Genomic DNA, 21,267 nt, shown 5'->3' on the forward strand with positions numbered 1-21,267 from the left:
TTGATTAAGGATCAGGAAGTTGTGGTCAGTCGTGGCTCCATAAATTTGACTTTTACAGACTGTATTTTGTGAATTCTTGTTCAGTTGAATGTTAAACATCGCATTACAGTGGGTTTTTTTTCTTTTTTTTCGTGTTTTGGAATGTCACCTTTCCACACTTTTCGGGCAACCAAAAGCACTTGTCGCTTCTGTCTGTCATTCCTGTCTTTTTATTTTGTCTAAGGCACTACATGGAGACGACATTTCTGTTTTTTTTTTTTTTTCTGAAATTAATGGGGAATTAATGATTCCGTTATTCCCCTGCTGTGCGAGGAAGGGGCGTTTGGGATTCTTTTTTTAATCGCCCAACCTCTAGAAACTGATTGGAGCAGAAAAAATACGCCCAGTCCCCTTCTGCCAGGCCTCACAATGGAGGCGCTGATTTTTTTTGATAGGGTTCTATGCTGTCAGGGGGCCAGCTGGAATTAGAAGTAGATTAATAATTTTAAACAAGGCTAAACCGCTTAGACTGTCTGTGTGTCTGCTCTTTCCGATGCTTAGCCAATAGTCCTTCTGCTCCCTGACCACATCAAAACAATCTAAAAACACTATATCTTCCTAATGAAGGGGGCTGGGTTTAGTTTATGAGCTTGAGAGAACATGAAAACATGCTTATTTAGACAGATTTCATGAGGTTCTGGGTCTTAGAACAAGCTGGGATTTTTGGGAACATTCGGACATCAGCAGAGCAACATCTTTTAAAGAAGCTTTACGCACAGTAAAGTCAAAGTACTGTACTTTGACTTGTTTATTCAGTAACTGGTCAACTTTTTTATTAATTTTCTGCCGCTCTTCTGCTTATAATTGAGCAGATCCTTAACTGGCTTATAGCATTAGTTATTCTTTTACTATTAGTTCAAACTGAATTATGGGCTAAGTCTACGGGATTACTGCGCTTTCAGCACCTCTTGACTCTGTTCCAACCTGCCTCACTAATACCTGTATGAAAAAATGTGCGTTTAGTTGTGTGGTTTGAGGTGGGACCCATCGGACTGAACTGGTAGGAGCTGGTCCAGTGGCTGGAAAGCTAAGACCACCAGAACGGTGACCCCAGTCGGAGGAAAGATTAGGTTTAGCACCAGTGGGAGTGTTAAATGGTGAGTCGCAGGGATTTGGGGGGTTATTTGGAATGATCTAAAAGCAGACGTATTACCAACTGAATTTGGGTATAGTAAAGCCTGACAAATCAGGTCCTGCTGGTGACATCTCTAACAGAACAGAACCATGTCTCAGTAATCCCCATGTAATTTATGTGTGTGCTGGAGTCCAAGTGTGTGTGTGTCAGAAGGACCAGCAGGGAAGAGGTTTGTCTGTGGTCATGTATGTGAGACTGAGTGTCTTTGAAGGGATGATGGGGCAGAAACAGCACTCAGTAATAAGAATTTTCCAGCTGGTCGTCCTCTGACAAAGCAGGTTTAAAGAGAAGTCCTATCAGGGTCCAAATAAGAACCAAGAAAGGCCAGACTGCACTGCACTGCACAGGTTATTTCCATTTTACAGTTTTGGATCTAAATCCAAGTGCACTCCTTAATCCAAAGAGGACAAATGCAGTTCCAGACAGCTAAACGACAGATCAAGACAGAAATAAAGTGGGGGAAAAAACAGACTATAGCATAAATCTATACTTTTTTCTTTTTAATTCAGTCATTATAAAAATGTTCTTTGAATGTAGCAGGGACATTAGCCCCCTTCTGAGCTATTATCCAGGCTGTCTGGTGTTGCAATTTCACACTCCACTGATTCCGACAAGCAGAAGAGAGTCTGCATGCCCCACATTTCACCTTATTTAGGTAATACAGAAAAATCATTCCCAAGACAAGGTAAATTAAACTGGGTACTGGGCTGGCACACTGTTGCCAATTTCAACAGAAAATCAGAAGAAAACAGAGCAAGGGGAGAACATAATTTTTTTTCCACCACATAAAGTTGACTGGGAAACGCTGGAAATGAAATTCAACTCTACACAGCTTTTACTCCACATCATAAACTTTCATATTTGGAGCCATTTTTACTACTTAAACGATGCACTGATCTGTGCCACTGGCTACATCTTCTAAAATCAGCTCCTTCTCTCTCAAAAGCTGCCAACTAAATTTGTTCACCTATTTATTCACATTCTGTATTTTGTTTTTAAAGGCCAAGTTTTTAATCTCTTCTCCAGGTGTGAACTTGGTCGTTGAAGTTTGGGTCTGTTCCCCGTGTCACGTCTAATAATATCACCTTTTACAACAGCTTCCACCACGTTCATTTCTAATGCATGAACGACGGCATATTAAATGTAAGTGACAGACAGGAGAGGTTATACATTATTTATGTTCCACAAGAATGAAAACAAACTGCCTGCGTTGTAGCATTTCACAGTATTAAACTGTGTGCTGAACTGAACGCTGCTTGAGTTAAAGCCCCACACCCTTTTGTTTTTTGTTGAGAGGAGAAATCTGTGTAAATTGCGTTGTCTTTATTTTGCTTTTTTTTCTTTTCTTTTCTTATCTTTTTTTTTTTGCACAAAAGAGAAAAGCATCGCGTTCAAAAGCGGTTTGTACCCCAAAAGTGCACTCCTGCATTTTAAAAGTTGCGCAAATAGATTTTTGAAACGCTATTTACAAACCCCGCGTTAATTTCCGCTCAACACTCACGTTCTTGAAGTTTTGCGAGCGATTGCTCGTAATGAAAATGTTTTCCTTGCTGTTGCACCGGCAATTAAAGAGTTTCCCTCTTTTCACAGTGGCCCTGTTCAGAATGAACTCCGTTTCCTTGAATTGAATGCGGCCAAACCTCTCAAGGACAAGACAAGTCAGTCGTTAATAATTAAAAGTGCCACATTTTCTTTTTCTATTATTTTGAGTTGCGCAACGTGATGAAAAACAAAGTGACTGCAACTGAAAAAAGGGGCATCGTAGGTTTCTATTAACTTTAAATGCACAGCATCAGGCTATTGAAGTAAGCATTAAAACATTAAGTTTCAGCATTTAATAATAATTATAATAATAAAAATCATATAAATAATAATGCTATTAATGATAACAATGTCGTTATTTCTATTAGTATTAAACATACATGTAATAATAGTACATAGCAATATTGACAGTTTAATTTTTACTGTAATTACTTTTGTGTGTGTGTATATATACATACAGTATACAGTGACTATGTTCCTACTCTGAAAACAATAATAAAATGAAGACTTAACAACTTATTCAGGTTAGTAAAAATTGAGAGGGGAAAAAACTTTAAAAGACGACTTATTGTTATGGCAACTTGTCAAACTTTCCATGGGACTTTTGCAAGAACTGTGAGGAAAGGTTTTAAATTTCACCACACTGGCTGAGCCTCACTAGCTCCATCAGGAGAGAAATATGTCATCGGTCATCATAGCAGAGGATGGATATGGTGTCTCAGAGATGCGAGTGAAAATATTTGGATATGTTACATTTGAACAAACAAGAGATAATTTACAACCTCCGAGGGTCTCCTGAGTGAAAATGTGCAATATATTAAAGGGAGATCTGCCAATCACTCAGCCGTCTGTCATTCTGTGCCTTTGTGGTATTATTTAAAATTCTAAACCACGGCTCATGGTGTTTTAGTTCCTGTTAGTTCCTCTTCAGAACTTTATGGTGCCTAAAAATGGCTACAATACAACAGACACTTTTGTAGGAAACAAAGTCCCTTCCCTCAGACCACAATTGAAACAGGAAAAGCAATTATTGGAGAGATTGTCCCACAGGCATTGAAAAGCTATCAGCATGAGGGTTGGGATTGGCTTGGGGGACACCTATGGCCCCATGCATTATCCTGGCATGAGGTCGCTTTGGCAATCGCCTGCCAATTTCCACCAGCACCTGGCTTTCCCACCCCCCCACCCCTTCACCAGGCCCTCCTACCTGGTTCCTTTTTCTCCTCCTACACCTCCTCCTCTCTGTCCAAACCCTGCGTGTCCGTTATTGTCTCAGGATGGGGACCATTTGTGGAAGGAAAAAAAAAAATCTGTCCACTGAGTACAGCACAAAGTTAAAGGTGTGCAATCACACTGTATTGTTTCCCATCATCATGAAAGTGATTGCCGATACTTCTAGGGGAGAAAATGTCTTCGACTCAGCCTCATTGGTGTGCTTGAAGACAGAACCGTGAAAAAAAACAACCTACAAACCAAAAACCACAGAATAATGGTATGGCTAATGCTGTGAAAATATGAGCCAGCAGTGGACCGTTTGTCCAAAAGGCACAGTGTAGAGTAGAATTTAGATTAGTGGAAAAGTGGGAAGAAAATAACTGGTGCTATGTCTAACACTTTTTATTATGGCTGTTGAAAACCTGTATAACACAGCTGTTGAATATCACTCTCTTTTAGCACCAGAGCCCCCGCCACCCACACAAAAACCTGGCCTTTTCCCGTCACCCAAATGCTTTTTATTACTGTAGGATCACCTCTGATCATGGGCTTACAAGAGCACAAGGGCCAGCACATTACATATGAAAATCCAGACTGCATTGTTGCTATGAAGGACTAAACCTTCTGTTTGCCATTACGTGTCATGCTTCCTCCCTTTGCTCGTAGTCATCTTTGCAGCAGTGCCTGCTGCTGGCATAGTGCAGATGTTAACACACACAGAAACTGTGTTTCCCAGTTTTGATAACACCCTTTGTAAGGTTTCTGCAAATGCACTAAAGCACACTTCTGGTTGTTTTTGTTTTTTATGCAGTATTTCTAAAGCCTTTAAATAATGTCTTTGCATTCCAAGAAACTCTAAATAGGTTTGTCAAGAAGTGTGGAAATGTCCCTGGGAACCGAGTTTATTTATGTTTTCCACGTGTATCAGCATGGACGTTTAGCTGTGTGGGAATATAGTTTTGCTTGGATCTTCTCTCTATAAATATTTATTTTTATTTTATTGTCTCGGCTGGAAATGTGTCTGCAGCAGTGTTTTGCATAACATTTTAAAACTCAGTGGTAAAGGTTTATCATGCATGCATGGCAAGGAAGAAGATTTTTGTTTCACAGAGGGCACTAGTTGAGCAGCATGTTAGTGTGAATCTTAACAGATCTGTTGATCTTGCAGGACAGTTAGGCCTGGTCTTTTGGGAAAGAACGACTAGTTTTCATGCAGAAGGTTATCATGAGCTGGTGATGCTTAAATAGGTGAAAGGAAGACAGTGATGCAGATGTAAATATAATCTGTGTAAAGAATCTTATTTTTGTTTAAATCATTAAAGGAAACTATGTAGAAATAGATTATTTTTTTATTGTATGCCTTTTTGTTGAAAGACAATCTATTATCACCACTGTCTGTGGCACTTATCATATCTTCCATGAATTTACATCACAAAGATTATTCTGACTCTTTCAAGGTTGGAAAACTTTGTTGCTAAAATAAAATAAAAAATCGGGTCAACCCCCTCCACCATGCTTGAACAGGGAGTTACAGAAAAAGAAAAAAAAAACTTTACGAGTAATTATCGTTCATTGTTTCTTCTTCCGTTTGTGTGATGCCAGGAATCACGTACACACACGTGCTGGGACTGTGGCAGGATCAGGCGGATTGTTATTCATGGTGCTATCCCTGCTCCATGCATATCCATAACGGATTAAAGATTGCGCAGACATTATGCAACCAAAGCTCGCCTTTTTTTGTGCGTTGATTGGCATTTCTGGGACACAAATCGGAATTGTGCAAGAGATATAGGCTTTGTTAGTCGTTGTGTTGTAGTAGTGACATATTTTTAAATTTATTTATGTGAGGGAGCAATTGCTGGATGTATTTATTTTCTGCTTATCTATCTATATCTATCTCTATCTCTCTCTGTGCGCCACCGCTATTCAACATGTGGACAGTAAAAGTCATCCTCCTTCAACTCTCCTGAGTCGCAGACCATTGCGCAAGCGCCGACACAAATCACCACGAGAGAGCAATGAATGATCTCTTTAAATAATGGGAAGCCACTCTTCAATTCTAATTCATTGTCTTTAGAAAAGGAGGACATTAACGAGCATTGTCCTTTTCATTTGGAAAAGGCCAATGAATATGTGAGCGCTGCTGCCCGTCCCCTCAGGGGGAGAACTCGTCCTGTGAGGCTGCGGCTCCTCTCCTCCTCCTCCTCCTCCTCCTCCTCCTCCTCCTCCTCCTCCTTCCTCCTCCTCCTCCTCCTCCTCCTTTCTGCTTCTCAGGTGAAAAAGTTTTGGTTGGGATTTGCTGAATCACGCCATTCTTGCAATCTGCAGCAAATGCAGCTTTTTGTCGACTTTGCATGCCCATAAAAGCGCACAGTTCAGGCTGCGATGGCTTTAATTAACGACTTAATTGCGCACGGTGAAAGTTAAGGGAGCGCGTTGTTTGCAACAGTTTAAACCTCAGCGTTACACCTTCTGCAATAACGCGCAGCTCGGTGATTCATAAAACTCCTCTCCTCTCCTCCAGGGGGGAACTTCTTGTTATTGCTCCTGTTTTAGGAGGAAGCATCGCCATCATCACCGCCAGTGCGGCGTTCAGGGCAGAGCAACGGTTCATTAAAAGGATGTCAGTTGCTCATTTGCCACCTCTCAAAAGTGTTGAATATATATCTGTCAAAGACAAACGCGGAGCACAATTGCCGAACATCTGCTTTGCTGAATGAGCGTTTGCCGGAGCCCTCACTCCGGGGACCTATTAGCGCTGATTCCTGCGCCCGCTCTGATAAGGAATTCATCAAGTTTCTGACACCCCGCCAGATGTTGGGGAATTGCCGCTGTCTCCTGTTGGACATCCTACTAATAGATTGTCTTTCAGCCCGTGGTATAATAGAAATATTATTTGAGAGGTGAATGTTTTGTGTGCGTTAGGGGGGATCTAAATGATGGCGCTAGGATGGAATAATTTATTATAACTGTGATCATGAAGGGCCCTTGGTACTTTTTTTTATTTATTGGACGCTCTCTGGGTCGAAACAATGAATTTGAGTAATCTGTTACTGCGCTCTTTATGAGGATGTCAGTGCTTTAGGAACTGGAGTCAACTTCATCATTTCATAACTGTGCAGAGTTGTCAGGGCCGAGCACTTTCACTCATCTGCTCATCAGCACCAGTGTCTGCAGGCTACAGTATCACGATGGGCTATGTAAATGCCTCTTATGAGTCAATTGAAGAAGAATCGAGCCCGAACACAAAGCCATTGTGTTAATCAGTTTGCATCACAAAAGCCATGAAACACCTAGAGATATAAAGACACACCGTGGATTAAGATGCTTTGTGAATGCATATTCAACACGCTGCTGGAGGTGAAATAAGCATCGATAATTGGCCAGCACATCAACTTCCGCCCTCGGTTAATTATCAGATATATGTTGGTGCTTATGCAGCTATTTGTTTATCAAGACATATTTTTCCCTCCTTATGATCTTCCAAATGCATATCATTTCAGTCTAATTGTCACGGTACGTTTAGTGACAAAATATCACCCGTGCAGGCTTAGTGTCTTTATTAAAGGCTTCTATAAATACCAGCAATTAGTTTCGTAGAAGAATTGTTGATCCGAGCATCCTTGTGTGTGTGAGAGAGACAGGCAGCAGAGCGGTCATGTGCAGATGTGCAAAGAAGAGCTGCCCTCCACACATAAACGCCTCACATTCAGATCAAGTGCCAATGCTGGAGTGCCCTTGAGCATCTCTGTAAAGCTCCAGTGCCAGATAAAAAAAAAAAACCACATGGTAATGAACGGATCTGCAGCGAAACAACCTATGCGCACATTGGGTTACTTTTTCTTGAATTTATCGATATGATGTCTGTTGCTTCTAATAATGCTTAAATTTTTAATGAGTGATAAATTAGCTGCTGGGTTTGTTAAGATCACAGCCTCGGTTGCGTGACAAAAGGCGCTGGGGACCTGCTTGTGCCAGTTTATCCTCTTAGAGCGCGCTCTCCCGCTTAGCCAGCAAATACTGTGCGACAGAGGAGACGCAGGAAGGTAAAGGGGTTGGGGATGACCAATCAATCCTACATTAAACTTCAGCGAGTACATCTCAGCCCTAGTTCCCCCCCCCCCTTTCCTTCTACAGAAACCCCCCTCTCGCTCCCCCCTCCTCGTGCAGCCTTCTTCTTCATCCACTAACAAGCAGATACTATAGGAAGAGAGAGATTATAAGGCTGCACGCTGCCAACAGTCAGCTGCCATCCTCGGGGTCCACACACCGGAGCTCATGCACGGCAATCCTAGCGATAACTCGACATGAATGAGCGCTAACGTAACTCGGAGCCAGTGTTAGCGTGCTGCTGCAGCGGGACATTGTTGTGATACAGCCGCTAGTCTTTACACAACTGCATCCACGTGACCGTCACTGCTTTCTAATCCATTGAGAATCCACCAGAAAGGAGCCTTTCATGTTTTCCCCCCCTCCTTCTGGATTGAATCGCCTGCTCTGGTTGCTCTGCTATAATCTGAAAACTTGTGCTCAGCGTCAGCATAAAACACCTTATTCGCATTTTTTTTTCTTTTTACGTTTTGGCACAGCTGCACACATTAATGACCTAAATGCATATCATTTTTATGCGGGGGGCTGTAAAATGACAAGGAGGGAACTGACACGTGATCGACGTTGAGATGCAATCGTGTGATTTATCTCCCCAACAACTGCTGCAGGTCAGAGCGCAGCCGCTTTACGCGTTCCCAAAAATAAATAAATAAATAAATAAATGCGTGCGTAAAAACCCCCTTCAAAAACGCAGCGTCCATGTGAGCCTGTTTCGGAGCAAGCCGGGTCTCAGTTATTTGACGTCACAGTGTCTGAGAGGAGGAACTTGAAATGTGCGACTAGACGAGCATGGGGAAGGAAGGGAGGGAGGGAGGGAGAAGGAGGAGGTGGTGGTGGGGAGGGAGGAGGAGACTGGGGATGAGAAGGCAAGGAGGGAAGGGGGGAGGGAAGGAGAGAGGAGGAGGAGGGGGAGTGAAAAGAAATGAAATCAAACGGAATGCAGGAGAGGGGTTGCGCTTGCGCAAAAGTGCAGGCAAAAAAAAGAAGCAGAATTTGAATCAATATTCCTAAATCTGTTTGGTGGATGCTGGTTGGGAGAGGGGGGAGGCTGCTGCAAATATACTCATCTGCGTTCCACTTTAATGGGAAGAAAAGCCCTCACTTTTACATCAGCCCACTCTGCGTTTGTTGTTTGTTTGTTTTTTGTTTGTTTGTTTGTATGTTTTTATTGTTTTAATGCAGATGCTGCTGAATTGAAAACACTGGTTAAATGACTCTGTATAATATTAGGAGATTTCAGGCCCGCGCATGAGCTCTTGTTGTGATTCAGGCTGATTTTTTTCGCCGTTTAAATGCTTATTATGGCGCCCATTGATGTGTGGTAGCTCCTTTTGGCTGTTTTTATGTAGCGGTGCCTTGTTAATCGGGTAGTGGGAGACGCTGAGGCACTGCCACTTTTGGCACCGTATCCCACTCCACTTTCACGGCCACACAGTATCCTCAGTTGCCCGTCTTCCAGTCTGCACGTTAGGGTGATTATTTGTTAGGATTATTATTACAGCTCGCCCATTAATACGGGGGGGAAAGACAAACTTTACATGTACACAACTTTCGTGGTCATAAACGCTTGTCCCATCACCCCCTCCAAAGCCCCCCTGCTCACTGCCAAGAAGCGGCTCTCTAACTTACTCCCCCCCTCCACCTCCTCTCTCCAGTTATTCCCACTCACACACATACACACACGCAGCCAAGATACTAAGATGGCGCCTTAATCAGTGTCAAGTTCAAGTGACTCCTACTAGTCTGATACAAACAGCATGGCAAACAGTGTCGGCTATATGCGTAACATGCAGGGTGCACAACAACATGCTGATAATAATCAACGTGGCAGTCTGAAAGTCGCTTTTCATAATGTTTTTTTAATTTCAATCAAAATTTCCGTTCACATTTCTTCATAAATAGTTGGTAAAAACAAATCAACCAACATACAGTAGCCTAGAAAGTACAAGGAACGCTTTGACTCTGGTAGCTAAATAGGCTAACGCATAGGCCTGCTGTTGTAACATGGTTTGCCTCGATGTGGCACAGTGACACAGTTCATCAGTAAAACAGTTTTGCTCTTCAGGAATAACTTGGAGTGTGACCCATTTCTCCCAGAAAGTGTTACAACATCACATTCTAGCTGTGTTTTTATACATCAGATTTTTTTTCTTTCTCTGACCTCTGGACATGGGGCAGAAAGGTGGTGGGAATAAGAAAAAGTACTTCTTTTTAAATTAAGGTATAGAAAATAGCATATAAAACATATATTCCTTAAATTATTTAAATAAACTTATATCATATATCACTGTCAAGAGGTACCGTTTTTTTTACATTTTATTTTAAAAGTAGTGCTGGTGGTCTGAAATTGTTCTCGTATGAGTACAATATACTTTGTGTATGCATAATATTTAATTCTTGAGAATAGGTTACAATGCAATGCTGTAACTCTTTTTGCCACTGAACGTATTCTCCCCCCAACCCACATAGATCTAGAATTCCTTCCACTAAAATTTTTGTTAAACACAAAAATGTCATCTTGACAAGTTATTCACACAAAACAAGCAAATGTGTAATCAAACTGCTCTATATGCAACACCACAACAAATAACACGCTTAGTTTCACAGAAGAATTACATTTAAAACAATGCAAGCTGACAGACAAAAAACTTTTTTTTATTTTTGAAGATACTGTGTTGTGACAGTTCCATTGTTGCCGATGCACACATTTAAACATACTTGCACAAAGACATTGCTGGAACTATAAAGGTTGCCATACTGGCGCATATATTTGGGTGCTTGACCCCAATTTGAAATACTCAAAATACTGTCACCTTGATTTGGAAATCATGAACTTCGCACACTCGTCTAAGACCTGTAGCTATAGGAGTGCAATAGGCTGATGGGTTTCTTCTTCTTTTTTTCCCCCCCAATACTGAGTTTATGCTAAGAATTGACATCTATTTCTGATTCTATTAAAGTAAAATACACAAAAAGTTTAAATTTAACCAAAATATAGACATCAACAGAACCGTTTTATAGCTTCTCAGCTCAACTGAACCCAGTTCTACAAAGTCAATGATTTTACATGTCAATGGTCTCATAAACAAAATAAAAGTGACGGAAATATCTGCATTATATATAGACAAATCCATAATATTCATATAGATGATTTCTTCGATCCAAATAAGACACATGTAGGCCTATTGGTTAAAAAGAAGAAAATAAAAAAAAGAAAAACAGAAGGATACAATCGCGATGTTGGAGCTTTAGAGTTTATCATTTGTTCATTGTTAAGCTGGTTATGACCAAAACTGTACAGTTCTTGTTAGAAAACATTTCCATAAATATCATTTAAGTTTCAGAACTTATACCCATAATTAAATTACAAATTGATAAATATGGCATCATGGATATGTATTTACAACGGTATTAACAAAAGGCAACGTTATATTCAACGGTAACAATCGTAACCTAATACCACATTTCTCCACCTGAAAACGGACGTTGACAACAGATTCGACCCCATCAAACAAGGAAATACATTCACGAGTATAATATTTATTTATGATTTTTTTTTTCTGTGTTCAAGTTCATGACAAAGACTTTGGCACGTTTCTTAAGACTGTTTGAAGTTTCAACAATCAATTGAAGAGGCGACAAATAGCGCGTCACCGTCATATAAAACAGCGTGAAATAATCTTCCTTTTTTATTCTTTTTTTTTAAATAAAAATTTGAGAAAATACATAAAATGAAAAATAAAACAATTTTTTCTGAGATCTGTAAACTAAAAGATAAAAAACATTTATTTATACTGAGAAAGTATTACGTTTATTTAGTCGTGATTTTTATTTTATTTCCTCAAAACTTGCGGAATGAAAGTCAAATTTCGTGATCCTGAGAACGGACGTGGCCTGCTTGGTGCTGGCTTTTGCTCTCATCTCCTGTTGTTGTTGTTGTTGTCCCAATCCCATTTGTGTGAGTGTGTGTGTGTGCGTGTGTCTGCATGTGTGTGGAGTGAAAAGGAATAGTCTTTTTTTTTTTAAGGTTTTATCCTCATGCCCCGTGGTCCACATTGAGAGAAGGGTTTTGCTCTTCGGACTTCAAACGTACCATTCATTAAAGTTGGGTGCCAGTCCTTCGCTGTGACCAGGCGTGTTTTGCACGGCTGACGGCGGTGTTTTTGTCGGGTCCTCAGTGCTGGCTGAGACCAGCACCGGCGGTGTGGACGACTCGTATCCAGAGCTTGCTGCAGGGGACGATTCGGATCCTTGAGACTCGTGTACCTGCAAAATTAAATTAAAAAAGAGAGGGGAAGACAGGAGCAGTGGGTTAGTGACCTGTAATATCCAATACTGCTCCAACGTGAGTGCCCTTTATTGAAGGAACCTAAATGCGGGTTAACTCTAGATTTTTGAGGGCAACTGTGACAGTAAACACACAGAAAACTTGAAACAGGAGAGCTAACTCAGACTCCTGAAAAATAAAATAAAATAAAAGTCCACATCCCAATTAGTGCGCATTTATAAAAGTGCGTGCTTTCTAAAAATATTCTTCTTCAAAACACAAATTAGAATCTAGTAGTAAAAAAACAGCAAATAGATGAAATATTTACAACTCATTTCGGCTGTTTAAGCTTCAAGTATCGCTGCCAGACTAATTGGCATCATACCTTTTTTTTCTTTTTTCTTTTTTTACACTGCAGTGACAATAACATCTTAAGGAAAGCCTGAAGTTATGATGATGATCCCTGTCTGTCTGTGGCAGTGGAGGAAGAGGAGGAGGGTGGTGGTGGTGGTGGAGGAGTGTGTGTGTGTGTGTGTGTTAATGTGTTTAAGGAGTAATGAAGACGTTAATTACCTTCATGTGTTTCCTGAGAGAGCTGGGGTGTGTGTAGGACTTGTCGCACACTTTGCAGATGTATGGCTTGTCTGATGTGTGCACATGCATGTGCTTTTTCCTGTCGCTGCTGTTGGCGAAGCGTCTGTCACAGCCATCAAATTCACACTTAAACGGCTTCTCACCTGCAGGATTAAACACACACACACACGCACACACACATACATACACGTCGTGAATTACCCCAATGGCTCGCACAAACAAACTCCTATTGTAGCACCACCTGTAAAACCCCCCAAACCCCAGAGATGTAAATTGTCTGCAGACTATTATATAACTAGTAACCTAGAATTTCAGGGCGACATGGATACAGCTCCACTACTACACGCTGCTCTGTCAGGCTTTATTTATTCAAGAGGCCTTCATGCTACTACTGGCCTGCTCCGTGCGCCTGCTCTTCTATAGTAAACACTGAATCAACAGGGCATTTCTGCACCAAGAGCAAGAATTACAGCCACACGTTGATTAATTGTGTTTGTATATGGCGGAAATGACAAGAATAAGAGTCCAGTCCCCTCTCTGCATGAATAATCTAATAAAGCTGCCGCATTAAAACTTTGTCAAGTGCGTAAAGTCTGTTTATAAATCACAGGAGAACTTCTCAGCCCAGAGCTACAAGAATTAACGAGGCTCAACGCCAAACAAAAAGTTATTCCTCAAACACTGTGTGCATTGCTGAGCCACTATTAATTATTCAGTGTGTTTAGGTATAATTCAGGATAAAAACTACACCAACAACAATTTGAAAAGGTGCTCAACATAATATACCCAAGTTCTCAAATGCTGCTAGTAAACAACAACAACAACAACAAAAAAACTCCTAAATTTTGTAGCACTTTGAAACTGAGCCCAAGACGCACGCTTTGTTTTCAGTGTAGCCTCACTTCTAAAATCTGCTTTTACTCCACGCTGTGATTTTGTTCATGCCTACCTGTATGTGTTCTTTTGTGGATTTTCAAATTCTCCGACCTGGCGAATATTTTCCCACATCCGGGGAACGGGCATGGGAACGGTTTTTCGCCCGTGTGCACACGGATGTGGTTGACGAGTTTGTACTTGGCCTTAAAAGATTTCCCTTCTCTCGGACAGTCCTCCCAGTAGCAGATGTGGTTGCTCTGCTCGGGGCCGCCGACGTGTTCCATGGACACATGAGTGACCATCTCATGCATGGTGCTGAAAGTCCTGTCGCAAGTCTTTTTGGGTCTGTTCATCTGGTTCTCGTCTATCCATTTGCAGGATAATTCTTGTTTAATCGGTTGCCTCATGTATCTAAAGAAGGCCCCTGGACCGTGGTGTGTCGGCACATTCATACCCATGTTCATATTGATAGGGTGGTTGTAGTTGTGGAGCTGAGCCCCGTAGGGGTCCGTCCGGGGGCTGGCCACCGGACGATATGGATCAGGTCTTCCGAAAATGTCCCCGCGTAAGCCAAGATGCATTTGGCTGTTTACTACATGTCCGCTGGATGAAGTGTGGCTCACTCCCTGGTCGTGAAGTCCTGGAAACAGCAAATGTCCGGGGTTATCGGTGATCCCCGGCGGCCCGTGGAGGCTCCCCGCCGAAGCTGCAAAGATCCCATGCTGGGCGCTCGGCGCTGTGGATTCTCCAACGCTCCGGTTCCGGAAGAGAAAGTCCCGTGTTGAATTGAACGCTCCCCCGCCGTACGAGCCCACCTGCCCGCCGTGAGTGTGTCCCAGGGCAGCTGCATATCCAGTGGCTTGCGGGGTGAAAGCTGATGTCTGGCTGGAAGCGATATCGTGAGCCACGGGGCTGATTTTGAAAGCTGCGGAGTGGGAGGAATCAGTGAAGGGATTCAGCCCCAGACTCGGGTCTCTGTTCCCGATTTCGTGGTGCCGCGGTGTCCCGAAACCTCCCACTCCTAACGATGCAAACTGCGGACCGCTATCAAGAAGCATAGTCATGAGCTTGAAGCAAACTTAGGAGTCGGGAAGAAAACAGAAAATAAAATTAAAATCCAGTTTAGCGGAGCGCGCACGCTGCAGACACTGCGCCGAGATTTATCACGTTGTGCGTAAAAATCCTAAAATAAAAACCAGACCAAGCCAAAAACGGGGAAAAATCAAGACTTGGGAGAAAAAACTCCCGTTGACTGCGATCCGTGAGAAACAGGATCAAACTTCCCCCCTTACCAGGCGGATGATGTCCTTGGACTGATAAAGTCAATCACTCACTCCCAGAACATAAATGAACTCGGGAGGCAGTGCTACGACAGCCAATGAGCGCTCGGCTGCACTGCGAACACGTGACCACGGAGAAGGGTGTTAATTGGCTCGAATTCTGGTGATTGACACAGTTTGGTATTGAAGATGGCAGGTCGTCTCAATTGGTTTCATCTGATTGGTTCTTACAGGCGTTATTTTGCAGGTATAACGGAACACTCCAGCAGATCCTACATGTGTTATGTGAAGCGCACGTCCTATACAACAGTTCTTAGTCCTAAAGAATCTTCCGAACAGTTTTATGAGGAAATATAAATATAATCCATGCAGGCTACAGGCCCAATGCCCAGTGCAGCTTCTTTTTGACCCATCACATACTATTTAAACTTTTAGTGGACCACTTAGGCTGATGTTATTGAACTGAAATTGTCAGCTTAGTGTGATTCCAGCTATTCTGCACTATGAAATTAATATGGTTAGGTTACAGCAACAGTTTATGATGCACTTTGAAGACAAATATTGTGATCTATCCATCTGTCTATCTGTCTATCTATCTTATTGACTTATCTACTATTTTTCTCGTTCATGTGACCACTTTGGCTCTTATTAACTGAAAACTTGAATGTACTTGGCGCAGTTCCAAAATGTGGCTTTTCTTGAAGCCGCTTGAAAGGGGAGGAGGGTATTTTTTCTTTTTCTTTTTCTCTCTCTCTTTTTTTTTTTTTTGCAAAAGCTCTATAGGGTGTAAGACGGAGGAATAAAAGACAGAAAGAAAGATGGCAGTAATTGTAATATCCTGAGATTTTTTCGCTCAGCCAAAAAATTCGTGCCATTGAGCAAGTTTCACAGGGCTGCCGCTGACTCGCTGCAGGACACATAAAATCTGATCAAGTTCAGAGACGCGCTGAGTGCTTCAAGCGGCGCTTTTTAACTCCAAGCCTTTCACATCCTTTCCCCCTCAATCTGTCCCAGGAAGGAGCTCACATTCTTTATTTTAGGGGATCTGGACCCACACACACACAAAAAAAGAAAGAAAAAAAAAAGAGGAAAAAAAATCAAATCAGTCCTTCATTCTGCTCTCGCCCTCATCCTACCGCATTCACTCTCAGAACATTTCGTGGAGAAAGAGTTATAGATTGAAAAGGTGAGTTTTCTTACTTCTCCGTTGTCTTTCTGTGCTAGAAAAGAGGGCAGGCCTGTGTGAGCTGCATGCTGTGGAAGAGTGTAAATCTACACTTTTGTTGTAGCCTGTTTAGCCTGTGAAGTTTGCATGGGATTGAGTTTTCATGAACGCTGCTCAGCATTTTAGGCCTGTTATGTTCATTTCATTGTTTGAAAAGGATGCCTCTGTTTTCGTGGCCAGCGTGCAGAGGGCTACACTGCAACACTTGGGCTTTTTGTGCATCACCTCCACAACTTATCTCAAAGCGCAGCGACGAATGAGATTCACTTCATCTTTTTCCTCCGTAAGCTGCTCTCTCTCTCTCTCTCCCTCCCTCCCTCCCTCCCTCTCTCTCTCTCTCTCTCTCTCTCTCTCTCTCTCTCTCTCTCTCTCTCTCTCTCTCTCTCTCTCTCTCTCTCTCTCTCTCTCTCTCTCACCACGAAGACAGCCTCTCACAGTTTACTCCCCCCTTCACTCTCACACTGCACACAGCATGCGCGTGCACAACACGGTCTACCGCATGCACGCCAAAAACATGTAACATTCACGCACACACATGGAGATTTATTGCGACCTTTGTGAACTTTCACAAGTGACGAGCAGCCCTGTTAAGTTCTCCTGTACTCCCTCCATATTTTACGGGCTTGTTGGAGGCTCCACAGGCCACTTGAGGTTATACGTGCCGCGCGTTTGCAGTCCATAATACCACTATGAAATAATTAAGTGGCATGTTTTAGATGAGTCACAAAATGTTTGCGAGCAGCAGCGTAGGCGCAGAGATTCTTGCTGAGGAATAAAGGAGGGGAGCTGTCATCAACTAGGCCTATGTAGGCTAAAGCAACTGTTGCTTGGGAGTTCAATTTGAAACTAGCCTGCAGCTGATCTAATTTGTACACTTGGCATTTATTGGGGAAAAAATTAATTCCTAAAGTTTGAGAATTAGTGACTTCAAACATTCTTTCTTTCTCTCTCTCTCTCTCTCTCTCTCTCTCTCTCTCTCTCTCTCTTTATATATATATATATATATATATATATATATATATATATATATATATATATATATGTGTTATAATCAAAACCAAAGTTGTGAGTCAGGACTACAAAAATATTTGGTACATTTTACATTTTTTTAAATGTTCTTTTCCCCCCTCTTTGTTGTTGTTTTATCTACATTTTGTAGCCTGAAAAAACACACAGTGCAATCCCGCTTTATTATTTTTGAAATAAACTGTAAAAAATAGGACTACTTTAAAAGAGGGAAATACAACTTTATAAACCTGCAGATTTTGTCCCATTCAAACGAGCTGTTTCTCTTCCAAAAAAATAAATAAATAAATAAATAAATCACACTGCTCCTGGACCACGTCGCTCTCCGCTCTGACATTTTCACCTCACTTTTACTTCGCCATATCTATTGAATTAAATATTGGTAAATTTCCTAAATACTTTTTGCACTCACACGATTTAGTATATTTAATTTGTTCTTAGTAGATTTTAAATTTAATTGCATAAAATCATTAGATTAATATGCATGCATATGATTAGTTTAGCTCTGCATTTATTTTTTTTATTTTTTTTTACTGCAGACGGAGTGTAAAATCTTTAATGATAATTTAAATGTAACCCTAATGCAACGTACTAAATTACAGCAGGTTATTTTGCAGGACTGCGGTCTGTATAATTTGATTATTTGGTTATCTCTGCTGGGATTACCTCATTGGACGTTGGGATAGCCCATTGGTTATAACATAATCTTCCTCTAACTGAGCATGCGCGTCACCTTAAAAATTTCCGAATATTTTATTGTGCATACCTCTGTGACAGTAGGCCCATGCTGTTGGAAAAGAGCAGAACATAACCATCAGCCTAAATGGTAAACAGCTCACATTTATATGCTTATTCTAACTAGATGTGATAGACTCAGCCACTATAAGGGCTATTTAAATGCATAATTTGATAAATGACCTAGATGCATGCAAATTATTTTTCTAATAGAGACAGAATGACCTATAGCAGCCCAATCTCTTCTTTTTTTTTCTTGCAGCAAAGTTGAGTAATTTTGTTAGTCTATGCTGTCTGGCCTGTAGCCCACAGTGTGCTTGGCTGGCTTAGGCCGCTAGAGCTATAGACAAGTGTGTGGACATGAAGTTAACTCATTAGTGACCAGACAAAAGTGAAATCTCAGTATCCCTTTATCAACTAAAAAAAAACACACCCTGATATTATTTACATTTACTAAAAACAAGTGTGCGGGATTGTGCTCTTCGTATTTACATTTTAAACAGACAGAAAATGATCAGTGTTTCCCAGTGGCACCGTTTCATGAATGATACTGTGATTCACTGTTTTGCTCAAGTGCACAATGTGCTGTCTGAACTTGCAGGTTTTGCTGCTGTTTTTTACGTTGCATAGCATGTGTCTGACCCCTTGATTTAATAAAAAATGAATGGTTGTTCACTGTGTGCTGAATGGCTTGCATTCTCCATGTTCCTCCTCTCAGCTTTCTTGCATTCTGTGTCGCCCACAAAGGCTCAGGTTCTGGTCTGCATTCATGCCATGATCCAGCAGATTTCATACGTTCTCAGAATAAAATGAGGTACCATTTTGGCTCATATTAGACTCTGTAATGCTGCTTATGCATGTAGCATGTGCATGCACTTATTTTCTATTTTAGACAAAGCAAATATTTACCTTATGCGGTGTGTTTTCAAATACATGTAGCCTGTATCGGGTGTTATTTTAGTTTTTTGTGCATGTGTGGGCACGAGTAATGACTAGGATTTTATCACTGTAGTGCTAAACACGACAAATGACAATTTAACTCTTGTAATTTGGAATCTCACAACGTAATTATTTTGTCGCTTTGCTGTTGGGCTCATTTTTGTGCTGTGTAGGTGTTCCTTTTTTGTTTGTGACAGGAAAAACGTTTCATCATTCCTCATTTGCTTCGTATTGCACAACACAGGCTCAGAACTACGTACAGTGCAATAACAACTGCACGTATCATAATGTATATGTCTCATAGAATATGTGGTCAGTGGTGTCTGGAGGGAGTGTGGCACGTGGAGTCTGCCTTCATATGGCGGATGGCGAGGGCTAATTGACTCCTTGCTGTGGTTTACTGGAGCATCTGTATCCAAATGGACTCATCCCAAACCTGTTAATTCATCTAAATTTCATAAAGTCATGGCAAGACTGTGCACTGCCATCCCTCATCAATTACAATATCTCAGCACACTCCACACTAATGCATGCAGTTTCTTAAACATACACACACACACACACACACACACACACACACACACACACACACAGACACAGAGAGGGGATTCTTGCAGTACAGGAAAACACACATCAGACACACATGAATTTGGATGCATGAAATTATTTTGTGCTTCTTCTCATTTTCTTCTTTTTTTCATTTTTTTTTTTTGGTCCATCATCTTGTGTTGCATTGGCATTCATCACCATCACCTGGTGGTTCTTGTACAGACCGGATATTTTATTTATTATAGAAAGCATCCTTATTTAAGCGTATATTTATAAGTGTGAGTGTATACGTTTATTGCGAATACTCTTCAGAAAAGAGGCATTATTTTAAAAGAATCCTGCTCATCGCCATCTCAGGTTTAAAGAAATTAAACTTGCTGAATTTTCAGTGCAGGCTGCAACATGGCGTTATGCTATGAGTCTGCTCTTTTCACTGGCGTTGGACTGGTGTTCCATTTTGTCCCCCGCCTTGCGCCTTTGGAATTTCATTTTTGCGCATATTCACTGTACTAGGACTGACTTGGACCTTATGGGTGTAAACAGTGTTCCCTGACGTGTGTGTTTTGATTGTTTGGAGTGATATTTTGTGTGCAGCAATCACAAGGATTTTGTCTGGCATGTCAGACAACCAACAGAAATGACCAGACTCACAATGCTGCAGGGCTGGGAGAGATTTCAGATGTCAGGATGCTGCAACTGCTTCCAATGTAGATATTTAAAGTGAAGTTCATGTGTGGTTTCCAAATTTAAAAATGCTGCACTGTCACAAATTTGGCGTGTTTTGAATAAATAACAATGGAGAGCTTTAATACTCAGCTAAATAACATGTTTACTCATCTTAACCGTTTTGCTTTTAATTATCTTTTTATTGCTGGAAGGTAACCTCTCCACCCCAGCATTAATCCAATGAATTTAACCTTTTGTGAAATTTATTGAGGACATTTTAAACATCTAAATTTGCTAATTAAAATCCTTAATAGCTATTTAGTTGATCATGTTATTAGTACAGAGAAATGCTTAATAATTTGTAAATTGCTCATTAGGCCAAACTATTTAAGTCATGAGCACATTATTGGTCATTGCAACATTTAAGCAAATCTTATTAGTATTTATTAAGCTTTTAGAGTATTTATAAAAAAATAAAACAATGTAATTTGCAGCTATCAAATGAGCCTATAATGCACACTTTGTTATTGAAGGTGCAGCACTTCTATTCTTCTTTTTTGTTTTGCCTTTTTTTGGCTGTAAATAAGGACCTGGGATCATATGGGGCGCAGCTCTGTCTCTCCTTTATGCTGTCTGAATGACGGATTGGAAACTTTCGGTTTATTGGCCTTCAACCCTCAATCATTTTCGGAAATGCATCAGGTTAAAGGTTGACAAACATGAGCGTCCATTACAATCATGACGGAATTAGGCCAGTTCTGGGCCTGTCTACTATTTTGCAGCACTTAATGTCAAGTGGGCCCCTTTGCTTTGTCTCTGCCCAGGACCCACTGCAGCTGACGTCAGCATTACATTTTTTTTTTTATGGAAAAGGTTTAAAATTCTGTCAGCTACAGTCTTTGGAAATAAAGGGGAGGGAGTTTTCACCTTAAACCTATAAGCTGCATTCCGGAGGCTACGAGACACCTTGTAGATTTAAAATAAAAGTAGCAGATAAAAGAATTTGGCTGAACTGGTCAAGGTAACGAGAGAGAGAGAGAAAAGTGCGTTGATGGAGGCAGAGCCAAGT

General features: G+C 41.2%; 1 protein-coding gene and 1 long non-coding RNA gene across 7 annotated transcripts in view; one reads left to right on the top strand and one right to left on the bottom strand.

Moving 5' to 3' along the window:
- LOC110951698 (uncharacterized) overlaps positions 1-21,267 on the top strand; it is a 94,788-nt gene that overhangs the window by 41,719 nt on the left and 31,802 nt on the right. The window contains exon 1 of one of the 6 annotated variants that reach the window (XR_002595743.2): positions 15,838-16,244. The exons of the other annotated variants lie outside the window; for them this stretch is intronic. This is a non-coding gene — a long non-coding RNA (uncharacterized LOC110951698). Of the gene's footprint in view, positions 1-15,837; positions 16,245-21,267 lie in introns of those variants that run through there. 6 annotated transcript variants of the gene reach the window in all.
- zic3 (zic family member 3 heterotaxy 1 (odd-paired homolog, Drosophila)) lies at positions 9,881-15,126 on the bottom strand. Its single transcript, XM_022194890.2, has 3 exons — positions 13,852-15,126; positions 12,882-13,045; positions 9,881-12,307 (listed from the first exon to the last, which is right to left on the bottom strand). The coding sequence occupies exons 1-3, from the start codon at positions 14,840-14,842 to the stop codon at positions 12,125-12,127; spliced, it is 1,338 nt and encodes a 445-aa protein (XP_022050582.1). The 5' UTR covers positions 14,843-15,126; the 3' UTR covers positions 9,881-12,124.

The sequence above is a fragment of the Acanthochromis polyacanthus genome, chromosome 10 (assembly GCF_021347895.1).
Source record: "Acanthochromis polyacanthus isolate Apoly-LR-REF ecotype Palm Island chromosome 10, KAUST_Apoly_ChrSc, whole genome shotgun sequence".
NCBI lineage: Eukaryota > Metazoa > Chordata > Actinopteri > Pomacentridae > Acanthochromis > Acanthochromis polyacanthus.